General features: G+C 44.8%; 1 protein-coding gene across 2 annotated transcripts in view; it reads left to right on the forward strand.

Annotated features, from left to right (window-relative positions):
- TECTA (tectorin alpha) overlaps nt 1–11,798 on the forward strand; it is a gene marked incomplete at its 3' end in the record, with an annotated part of 67,323 nt that extends 55,525 nt beyond the window's left edge. For both annotated transcript variants that reach the window (XM_082628502.1, XM_082628503.1), the window contains exons 16-23: nt 165–275; nt 1,633–1,835; nt 2,780–2,943; nt 3,373–3,621; nt 8,301–8,463; nt 9,577–9,664; nt 9,972–10,088; nt 11,698–11,798. In XM_082628502.1, coding sequence (XP_082484628.1) covers nt 165–275; nt 1,633–1,835; nt 2,780–2,943; nt 3,373–3,621; nt 8,301–8,463; nt 9,577–9,664; nt 9,972–10,088; nt 11,698–11,798 — 1,196 coding nt within the window. The remainder of the gene's footprint in view (nt 1–164; nt 276–1,632; nt 1,836–2,779; nt 2,944–3,372; nt 3,622–8,300; nt 8,464–9,576; nt 9,665–9,971; nt 10,089–11,697) is intronic.
- Between the last annotated feature and the right edge of the window lie 422 nt (nt 11,799–12,220).

The raw sequence follows: 12,220 nt of genomic DNA on the forward strand, positions 1-12,220 counted from the left end.
TTGTCTTTCTCTTCCTGACTTACTTCACTCTGTATTGTCTGTTAATTTGCATCTGCCCTCTGACCACACCAGGTCCACTGAAGTGGCGAGTCCAGAGTGTGACCACATGCTGCCGTGCATTGGTGTGAAAATCAAGTTGTGTTTCTGTTTGTTTTCCTTTTTAGCAGGAGTGGTTGAAGATCCCTGTCTGGGGGCAGACTGTCCCAATCGAACCTGTGAGCTGGAAAACGGAGGGGAGCTGTGTGGCTGCATGGAGCCCCCTCCCTATGGAAACAGTGAGTCACACCTGCCGCCACCCCACCCCCGGCCAGACAGGCCCCGCGGGAGATGCCCGGCAGCCATGTAGGAAGGCTTTCGGGTGGGAGCCCGCACGTCCCACACCGTGGGTTAGAAACCCAAGTAACGAAGCTTTCATGAGCATTTAAGCAGAACAAGGAAGGAACGGGACCTCTTCAAAGCAGGCTGATGTTCGTTTCCTTGTAGCTACATCCTTTTCTTCAATAAATGATAACACGCAAATTTGGACATGCATAGAATCAGCCAGCTCCATCTGAGGCCATGCTCAACATTAGAGGGATCCAAATTGATCTTTTAGACTCACAGGGAGATAAGGTGGTTTGACAAAAACATGAAAGAATCAGGACGAGAGTGCCAGGTGCTGTAAGACGTGTTTAAAGCCAGCTTTATCGGGCCCGAAGCTTTTCTGTGGGTCCTGAAGAAAACAGAAATGTCGAAGCAAACAGCAAACAACTAGGACTCCAGGTAGGAGTCCCCTTAAGGTAGGAATGGCCTTGTCCCCTGGCCAAGAGCACACTCGTTTGGTTGGCTTGTGGGAGACCTGCTTTGCTTCCCAGCCCCGTGTCCTTGGCTGAACCGAGGAACTCAGAAGGCACACGCCATGTTTAGCATCATCAGAGAATGAAAGCCTGGTTGACCAGAAGGCTCCACAGAAGGGGACCACATGTGCTGTTCAAAGGCTTCACCTAAGTAGATAAAAACGTTTCTCTCTGTTTCTTTAGTGCTTATTAGCCTGTGTTTGTGTACTCACGGAAAATGTCCATTGGCGCATTCCATTTCAAAAAACAAGAGCTCCTAGTGCTGGCCTGGGTACCAGCTGGGCTGTGGAGTGGCCTGACCAGGGCTGCCCTCACTTGGGGCATGTTCTTTAGCCAGGCCACAGTGAGCCAGATGCGGTATGGAGCTTACGGACAGTAGCTACCACCAAAGTGGGGCGGAAATCCTGGGTTTAGGAAGAAAAGATCAAAGACACTTTGTATAGCATTTTCATCTTTAAAAAAAGGCTCTCTGGGGACTTCCCTGGTGGTCCAGTGGTTAAGACTCCTCGCTTCCAATGCAGGGGGCGTGGGTTCGATCCCTGGTCGGGGAACTAAGATCCCACATGTCGCACGGCATGGCCAAAAAAACAAACAAAAAAAGGCCCTAGCATTGCCCAAGTTATTGCTTTGAATGAGTTCATATACCTGTTTAGTTTGATCAGAGCTTCATTAGAAATGCTGCAGCCTCTGTGTGAAGACCATCAGCCTCTTCTAAAGAGAATGGGGTGCTTCGCCCACCCACACAGCAAGACCAACTCCCACTGACATGCCTTTCATAATGACTGTTTCCCCACAGACTCCCACGACATCATTGACGCAGAGGTGATCTGCAAGGCTGCCCAGATGGAAGTGTCCATATCTAAGTGCAAACTCTTCCAGCTCGGCTTCGAGAGGGAGGGTGTGCGGATCAATGACAGGCAGTGCACCGGCATTGAGGGAGAGGACTTTATCTCCTTTCAGATCAACAACACCAAAGGGAACTGTGGAAACGTTGTGCAGGTGAGGAACGAGGGCAGGACAGAGCATGTGGCTGAGGCGGTGACAGCTCCAGGTGTTTGCACATTGATTGTTCTTAAGCCAACTTCAGGGGTTTGACTTAGAAACATGCTCCTTGGAAAACAGCAAAAGACATACGCGAAATGAAGGACAGCGGGAAACTAATTATTGGGTGCTAAGTGGTTGAACTGAAAGCAAGATAAATGACATGCTTCCTTCCCTGGTTCACGCTGTCTGCTGTCCTTTGCCCTGCATGTTGACACGTTTTTACCTCTCTCATGCTTCTGTTGTTCTTCCAGGTAAAGACAGCTGGGTTCAGCTATTTCAGGGTGTAAGGGTGTCCCAGACATCACTTAACAGTTGGTTGCAGAAATACAGCAAGGTCACAGCATTTTGTGTCGGGTTATCCAATTCATAGGTTAGCAAAGTATCTCACTTCTCTTCCTCCTGGGCCTTCCTGCTGTCTTTTTTGGATAACTGTGTTCATTAACACTTTTTATCAGGGAGTGAAAGTTGCAAGACGGTGAAACATGCGTGGGTTCGTCTAAGTACTTGTGGGCATGTCTGGTACAAGATTTGGCAGAGGCTGGATTTTGAATTAAGACTTGAAAGAGAAGATATATATTACCTCAGGATGGCAATACTTCATGCTGTCCCCAGCTTGGGTTCCCACAGATAACTGGGGACTGGTTGTACTTAGAATTCAGTGGTACATGAAATCACCCTCCGTGGGCATTCAAGGTTATCAGACTGAAGGGTGCTGTTGACATTTATTGTAATACTTTTTTTCTAGTAAGTGCTGAGACTAGCTCCATCCTGATTTATATTGGCCTCTGGGTTATATAGGAAATGAAGCCATTTTTCTACTTTCCGGCCCGTGGATTTGAAATGCAAGCTACATACTCACGCCCAGATTTAATGATTTCTGACCTCCCTTTGCTTTGCAGTCCAATGCCACTCATATCATGTATAAGAACACCATTTGGATAGAAAGTGCCAACAATACTGGCAACATCATCACCAGGGACAGGACGATCAGTGTGGAATTTTCATGTGCTTATGAGCTGGATATCAAGATCTCCTTGGACTCTGTCGTGAAGCCTATGCTAAGGTAGAGAATCTCATGGGCTGTGCACGTTGCTCTGTCTTTTCCTTGACAGTTAAGGTTAGCACAGTCAAAACTACTAGCATCTGTCTTTGAAGCACTAGGGAGAGAATAATTCATATTTTCTGAACCTAGATGCCTTAGACCAGCATTGTTCGATAGAGCTTTCTACAGTGATGGGAATGCCCTATATCAGTACTCTCCAATACAGTAGCTGTATGTGACCATTGAGCACTTGAAATGTGCCGGGGGGAGAGAGGTGCTGAGGAATTGAATTTTTAATTTTAATTAAAATTAGATTTAATTATTTAAATTTAATTATTAGACTTTACTACTCTCTGCTTGGCCTTCCCTCTGCATTTTCAGCTTGGAAAATGGTAATTGAATAGATAACATTGCTTGGGGTTCCCTGACTTATGACTGTTTCTCTTGTAGCGTCATTAACCTGACAGTTCCAACCCAAGAAGGCAGCTTCACCACCAAGATGGCGCTCTACAAAAATGCCTCCTACAAACATCCATACCGCCAGGGCGAAGTGGTGCTGACGACTCGAGATGTACTGTATGTAGGGGTCTTTGTGGTTGGAGCTGATTCCACGCATCTGATTCTGACGCTGAACAAATGCTACGCCACCCCGTCCCGCGACAGCAATGACAAGCTCCGATACTTCATCATTGAAGAAGGGTGGGTAGCCTCTTCTCGGAGGACAGTCTCAGAGCCTTTAGTATTAGATTTGTCTACATTGTTTTTTAGGGAAGAGAATGGGAACTAACATTTGTTGACGACCTACAGGGCCAGCATTTTGCACCCAAGAACTATCTAATCCTGATGACAACGTATGAGGTAGATATTATAAGCCCCATTTTACAGATGAGAAGGCTGAGGCTTAGTGAATCAAGCAGTGCTTAAAATCACACAGCAATTTAGTGATAGATCACCAGTTCCATGTGGCATTAACTACAAAATGCTTTACTCTCAATGTGACCCAAAAGGGCATTCTGTCCTGCCTACTTGAATTTCAATCTGAGTTAAATGTGGATTATCTGCAAACGAAAGGATGTAAGGAGAATAACTAAAGGTTGGTGAATAGGAAATCTATGAAAATTTAAAAGGGATTAGAATAATAGCTTATAAACTTTCTTTTTTTTTTTTTACTTACCAGTATATGCCCAGCACCTAGCATATTTCCTGAAACAGAGTGGTTATGCAACAAAATTGTTGAATGAATGAATAAATGAATGGGTGAATGAAAAAGAAGAAAAGACTGTGGACCAAACAACAACCATGATAATTATCTTTATTTTATAAAAACACTTACTGGTTTTGTCAAGCAACAATACTTTTTAAACAGGTTTATTGCATACATAATTTATATACAATATAATGTACTTGCTCTAAGTGTAAAATTCAATAATTTTTAGTAAGTTTACAGAGAAGTGCAACCATCACCATAATCTAATTTTGGAACATTTCCATCATCCCAGTACCATAATTCTTAAAAGCAGTTGACTATGTTAATCAACATTCTTTCTCTTATAAGTGGTAGAGGCCATTTCAAACTAGTTTATGCAAAAGCAAGGCACTTAATGGTTACAAAACCAAATCATGTTAAGTAGATGCGGCTTCAGGGATGATTGGGTCCAGGAAGCCAGATGCTGTCAAGACTCCCTCCCTCCCTCTATCCCTTGCTCTCTGTTTCTCTGTCTCAGTCACTGTCCCTCTCTGTCTCTGTCTCTCTCATTGACCTCGTTAGACACTGGCATTTTTTTCAGCATTGTAACCCCCAGGAGTGAGCATTCCTTCTGACCCCAATTCAGAGAATCCCTGAGAAGGAGTATGATTAGCCTTTCTTGGATGGATTTCCTCTGCCTTGTTTGGAGGAGATGCAACATTAAATTGCCTGGTGTTGGGGAGGACAAAGTTTTTCTTGACCCTCTTAGGGTTCCTGGCTGGGTCTGAACATTAAATGGACAAAGACAGATTCACAGGAAAAAAGCACAACATTTATCTAATGTAAGTTTTACGTGACATGGGAGTCTTCATAAGGAAACCAAGACTCGAAGAAACAGTTCAAGCTGAGTATCGTTATGCCCGGTTTGATGAAGAGTGGACAGTCGTGGAGAAGGTCAAGAGTATGTGGTAATTGTAGTAAACTGTGGGGAATCTTAGCCAGACTGTTCAGATTCATCTCAGTGTCCCTTTGTCTTCAGAGATAAGGATGCTCCTTTCCTTCTGGTATAGGGAGGGCACCTCTCACATAAGGGCTTTATGACCTGCTTCAGGTGAGAAGAGGGACATTCCTGGTTCTGCCATTTTCTCAAACTCCTTCAGCTTAAAATATTCAAGGTGCCAGGTTTGGGGGTAGTGTTTCTTGAATCCTACCCCAGGCCTGAGTCAGCATCCCTCCCTGGAGTGGTCAGGGAGTGCTGTGGATACTGTAATTAGCCTTAAAGTTGGGGAAGGAAGGAATGGTTCCCCCAAAGAAGAAGAGTATGGTTCTAGGCAGACAAACAATAAATAGCCACTATTTTGCACATGAACAGGCTCAGGGCCTGTACACAGCTCACCCAAGGACACCCAACCAGCAAGGGGCAGAGGAAGAAATCTCTCAAGCACCAAGACGCATCAACTCCCTACCTGGCCAGGTGTGGCTTGTGGCCTGCGTTGCTGAGGCATAGAGTGGGATTTTCAGCAAAGGCCTCATGAAGGCACTATCTTTTTGAGTTGATTTTTAGCCTCCCTAGGGGCAGAGGGAAGGACTTGGTGACTATGTGGTATCTTAACAGGCCCAGATGCTCTGGCTAACATCACAGGTCTCCGTTTCTTCAACTGTTCCCTTCCTCCCCCTCCCCCCGCCCCAGCCATGGTCCTTTCCCAAAGTAAAAGAGCTACTGATCTGAGCCGCTGTACAACAAACCTGGGTGGGCAGTCTTGGGCTGCCTTTGAAGGACACTGTGGCGTTTAGCATTTTTTAAATAGTATTTAATAGAGTTGACCCAGAGAGGGAGAGTAAGTGAGCGGGCTCATAAATCTCAGCTCCCCCAGGGTCTGCATGAAGGTCTTCAAATTAAACAGTTGTTGGGTGTGAAGCAATTTCATCGTGTGAGAGAATTTAATTCATGAGTCCTCTTGACCTTTCTTGGAGGGACGTGGTTATTGGTTTTTCCCAGTGAGCTTAGGGGAAAACTGCTGCCCAGTGCTGAATGACTGAGCAGCAGAATGGGTCCGCATCAGAATTTGGGGGGAGGGGCCAGCTGCTCCTCTCCAGCTACGTTCTGGGCAGAGACGCCACCGCCATCTACAAGTGATGCCAAAGTCTGGGCACACGAAGGTCACTTCTCTGTTCTCTTCATGTGCCCAGACAGAGGAAAGGACACTTGTTCCTCTGATAGTGGACAAAGGATTTTAGTGCTTGGTTTGTTTGTCCCCCTAAGGCGGCATCCAGACAGCCTGTCCCTGGTTCCCGAGGCCCCTTCCTTCTGCTTCCTGTTTTTCTGACACTTAAACCTCAAATCATGTCTCTGGGAGCTGGGGGTCTAGTTAAGACGGAAGGTCTGCGTGAAGACTGGAGGGCTGAGAATGTTGTAGAATCCTTGAACCAATTTATAGATTATTCAAATGAGTCACAGTGACAAGGAAAAGTATGGCAAGTAAGTTTTTGTTTCAAAGCGTTTGGGAAACTAGTGCCTTATGGACTAACTACCAAACTGAATAGGTGTGGGAATGCTGAAGGATAACTTCAATTTTTAATTTTCCTTATCACGAAGCTACTGAATCCTGGGGGCCAGGGGAAGGAAACATAAGGAAAAGAGTCACCCTTTTTATCTTGATAAGATCATTTTAAAGAGCTTCTTGGCTGCAGTGGGCCAACCTTGGCCATGGAAGCACAATTCGTTCATTCAGTCACTGATTCATCCAGTCTAAAAAAAAGATTTATTTTTTTGGTCTAAAAATTAAGTATAATTTTAATACCATATTTCAAACAAATCGGTTCTGAGAGTTAATACTGTACGTAATGTTTCAAAAGTAAAAATACAGCTTTATATATACACATACACGTTCTCTCAGAGCTGAAAGACGGGTCATAGCTTTTATTGCTTCTCAGGCAAATATTTGTGTGAGTTTGACTAAAGAGCATCTAAGTATTCTTTTTAATTTATTTTTCATTTTTATTTATTTATTTATTGTTTTACAGTACATTCTTGCTGGTTATCTGTTTTAAATATAGCGGTGTGTACATGTCAACCCCAAACTCCCAATCTATCCCTCGCCCCCAGCCTTCCCCCACTGGTAACCATAAGTTCTTTCTCTAAGTCTGTGAGTCGATTTCTGTTTTATAAATAAGTTCATTTGTATCACTTTTTTTAGATTCCGCATATAAGCATATAAGCATATCATATATTTATCTTCCTCTGTCTGACTTACTTCACTTAGTATGATAATCTCCAGGCCCATCCATGTTGCTGCAAGTGGCATTATTTCGTTCTTTTTAATGGCTGAGTAATATTCCATTGTATATATGTACCACATCTTTTTAAATACTTACTGCGTGCCCTCCAGTGTGTTGGAGACACAGTGAGGACTACACCTTGGTTCCTGCACCCCAGGGGCTCAGCAGGGTGTTGTTGGCAAATCCAGGCAAAGCCACCTGTTCCTGCCTGGTCAGGGCATGTGTATATAGGAGGGGGAGCCACAGATGGGCATTGGAGAAAGAGCAGGGTTAGTTAGCAGCGGAAGAAGTGCAGAGAGGCTTCCAGGTGGGGGAAACAGTACATGAAAAGACCCTGGGGCATAAGAGACTGTGGTCCATTTAAGAAACTCTAACAGGTGGAGGCGAGATACCTGTGTCCCTGCCTGTTGGCTCAGTACCACAAGGAGAGGGGAAGGGAGTGATTCCTACATCAAAACAATCATTCAGCTCATCTTTGACTGCTGGTCCATCTTCTCCAGCTCCCACCTGTTTTCACTTGTGGGAAGATTTCCCAATAGAGCTTGAAAAAGGGGCCCCTGCCAAAACTGATAATGAACTGAAGAAAGTACGGAAGATGTAAGGACTCATCTTGTGTTTATTAAACTGCTATCAGTAAAACACAGCCTTGTGAGGGGGAGGAATGAGAAACTGGCGGGGAGGGAAATTGAGTGCAGGCCCTGTGGTCATTTTGTTTTCAGCTGCAGTTAAGATCCTAATTTGAGGTGCTACTTGATGCTTTTCCAACCAACTGAAACTATAAGGGAGTCGTAGTCAATGACAGACCCACACACTCCAGAGGTCACCTTCAAACGCAAAGGCATTTTTACCGTTCATGATGGTTTTTGTATGAAACAGGAAAGCGTGAAGCAGAGAGTCCCTTTTTTCCGAATAGGTGTCAGAACATTAAAGACAACACCATTGGCATCGAGGAAAACGGTGTCTCCCTCACCTGTCGCTTCCACGTCACCGTCTTTAAGTTCATTGGGGATTACGATGAAGTCCATCTGCACTGCGCAGTGTCCCTCTGTGATTCAGAAAAGTACTCCTGTAAAATAGTAAGTGAGAGCATGACAATTCAGTGCTTAGCTTTATTTCTCTCAGTTCCAGTTTTCCCCACGTGGGGAGTCACGAATCCCAACGTCGGTGGCTCTTTAGAGTTCTTTAGGACTCACTGCACCTGGCAGGGGCTGCATTGGAACCATCTTCAGATGCCTAGGAGTGGCAGTCATCTGCGCTGGAACAATAAGAGAGCAGGGTAGAATGATGACCATTTACTCCTTTTATCTGACTTAGAAATGTCAGTCTGTTGTTGGCATAACACTAGACCAGGGCTTCTCAAACCTCAGCACTACAGACGTTGTGGACCAAATGATTCTTTGTTGTAGGGCTGCCCTGTGCTCTGTAGGCTGTTTAGCAGCATCCCTGGCCTCTACCCACTAGACCCCAGTATCACCTGGGGTGATAATATCTCCTGACTTTGCCCAGTGTCCCTTGGGGGGCAAAATCAGCCCTGAGAACCAATATGCCAGAGTCTCAAGGAGCCAGGCCATCTGCATCTGAGGTGAGCGATGGGGCCAAGCTCCCCTCCACCACAGAAGCAAACTCCCGGGCTCAGGATACACTTTATCCAGGTATCCTTTAGACAGGGATTATCCCACAGATCATCCAAATCCACATCCAGGCCTGAGGCTCTGGAGGGGCTGGCGGGACGAGGTGACAAACCAATCATCTGGTCCATGCCAGGCTTACATCCCCACGACGTATGGCTATGTCCCTAAGATTTTATTGCACCAGTACCCGGTCCCTAACCTTTAACACTGCAGCTTTATGCTCGCCCCATGTTGGCCGGATCGAGATGTGAATTATGGTCAGAGCTACTTAGAGATGCTGCTGCATACATTATTGTCTGATCTGATACAGAATCCTCCTGCCTGGGAAGGGAGCCTCTTTGAATCTAAGTCTAGTGTGGAGAGTATATTTAATTCTGTTCAACATAAAGCCCCGAGTCCCAGTGGGCTCAATGATCAGGAATGGATTGATTCTAATTAATCTGAGCTGCAGTTGTGCTCCAGGCAGAGCCACTGCCTCTTTTGGACGCGGAAACGTGGTGAAGAATAAGTTATCAGCTTAATTGTGTGAAATTTTCCCTCCGGTGTTCTGTCTTTCAGAATTGCCCTCAAAATTCCAGGATTGCCACAGATTACACCAAGGAACCTAAAGAACAGATCATTTCAGTGGGACCTATTAGGAGAAAAAGTATGTATGTTCCCTAAAGCACACTACACATGATTAAAACAGTGGGATTTGAAGGCTCGGGCTAAGCCTGGGGTGTGTTTTGCCTCCTATGTGAATCTGGTGAACAAGGAGCTGGAGGACGCCAGTTTGGGGACCCCAGTTTGAGAAGCCTGCCCTCTTCCATAATGAAATCTTTTCACAGACTATTAAAAACTCATGACAGTACCGGGATTTTTTCCTTCCACTCCTCTCTTTAAGGCCTTGCCCTTAGATACGAGTTGAAGAGCTGGACTGTCTGCAGGTAACTTGTCCAGCGGCTCTTTTTCAGGGCTGGACTGGTGTGAGGACAACGGAGGGTGTGAGCAGATCTGCACGAGCCGGGTGGACGGGCCTCTGTGCAGCTGCGTGACGGGGACCCTGCAGGAGGACGGCAAGAGCTGCAGAGGTGAGCACGACTCCCATTCAGGGCCGGCAGCTGGGGACATAGGAAGTTCTTGACCCTGAGGAGACAGTTCTATGTGAGGCCCACTCGGTCAGCAACTGATCTATGAGACTTCCAGAAAGTAAGAAGGAGAGATGAGGAAAACACCCAAGGAATTCTAGCATCATTTGGGTTTTTTTTAAAACCTTTTGGTCCCTGCTCTTTTATCTAAAAGATAAAAGTGATTTTTAAAACATCTTTATTGGAGTATAATTGCTTTACAATGTTGTGTTAGTTTCTGCTGTATAACAAAGTGAATCAGCTATATGCATATGTATATCCCCATATGCCCTCCCTCTTGTGTCTCCCTCCCACCCTCCCACAGCTCTAGGTGGTCGCAAAGCACCCAGCTGATCTCCCTGTGCTATGCAGCTGCTTCCCACTAGCTAGCTATTTTACATTTGGTAGTGTGTATGTGTCAGTGTTACTCTCTCACTTTGTCCCAGCTTACCCATCCCCCTCTCTGTGTCCTCAAGTCCATTCTCTACATCTGTGTCTTTATTCCTATCCTGCCCCTAGGTTCATCAGGACCATTTTTTTTTCTTTTCAGATTCCATATATATGTGTTAGCATATGGTATTTGTTTTTCTCTTTCTGACTTACTTCACTCTGTATGACAGACTCTAGGTCCGTCCACCTCACTACAAATAACTCAGTTTCGTTTCTTTTTATGGCTCAGTAATATTCCATTGTATATATGTGCCGCATCTTCTTCATCCATTCATCTGTTGATGGACACTTAGGTTGCTTCCATGTCCTGGCTATTGTAAATAGAGCTGCAATGAACATTGGGGTGCATGTGTCTTTCTGAATTATGGTTTTCTCAGGGTATATGCCCAGTAGTGGGACTGCTGGGTCATATGGTAATTCTATTTTTAGTTTTTTAAGGAACCTCCATACTGTTCTCCATAGTGGCTGTATCAATTTACATTCCCACTAACAGTGCAAGAGGGTTCCCTTTTCTCCACACGCTCTCCAGCATTTATTGTTTGTAGATTTTTTGATGATGGCCATTCTGACTGGTGTGAGGTGATACCTCATTGTGGTTTTGATTTGCATTTCTCTAATGATTAGTGATGTTGAGCATCCTTTCATGTGTTTGTTGGTGATCTGTATATCTTCTTTGGAGAAATGTCTGTTTAGGTCTTCTGCCCATTTTTGGATTGGGTTGTTTGTTTTTTTTGATATTGAGCTGCATGAGCTGCTTGTATAGATGAAGGTGATATTTAAAGAAGGAAGTTATCCAGCCATTTAAGTACCAAATATTGGCCTTAGATCTCGCCCCAAGTCTACCTGGGTTGAGCTGGGACTGGGGTGTGTGATCCAACAAACAAGGTTTCCTGCAATAGCCTTGGCTGCCAGGTGTCCCTGGTACCCTCTAAGTTAGCAGGACTCCTAAAGGTTGGGTTAATTTCACTTCCTTGCTGCCTCAGTCCAGGCCATTTGGAGAAAGTGGGTTCTTGGCAATGAACAAAGTAGGTTCCTTTATTGGAATACCACAAAGATGTCTGATCCATGTCAAACAGGTATATTTTTTTTCCACAGGACTTACTATGTCTCTCTCTGTTCACAGCCTCTAATTCTTCCATTGAACTTCAAGTTTGGACGCTGCTTCTCATCATGACCCAGATTTCATTATGGCATTTTGTCTATACATCAGGCACGACCTCATAATTAACTCAAGGTTGCTATATAAAGTACTGTAATTTACTTACTTCAACTCCCTGTAGGATAAAAGGTGTGTGCCCTTAAGTCAAAACCTATTTGAGATTGCCCACTGTCTCAAAGTGATGCCACCTGCCCCAAACGGTCAGGGTTCCAGAAAAGAGGGAAATGCCATGCTCCTCTTTCAAGGTATGCAACTGGGCTTCTAAAAGCCAGTTGTGGAAAACATATATCTTGCCTAAAATTTCCAAATAGTTGTCACTAGAAACGTTGGTTCGCATGAAAAACCGGTGAAGGAAAAAATTCTGGTTAGACAAGTCTGTCGGAAATCTGACCAGAGAAATCTATCCCACCAGTGCTGTTTCTGTATCATAGTTTTTATAGAGAAAGGGCCTGTTGGAACGATATCAAATATTGAGAAGCGGTGATTG

The sequence above is a fragment of the Mesoplodon mirus genome, assembly GCF_964341445.2.
Source record: "Mesoplodon mirus genome assembly, chromosome: 7".
Classification (NCBI taxonomy): domain Eukaryota; kingdom Metazoa; phylum Chordata; class Mammalia; order Artiodactyla; family Ziphiidae; genus Mesoplodon; species Mesoplodon mirus.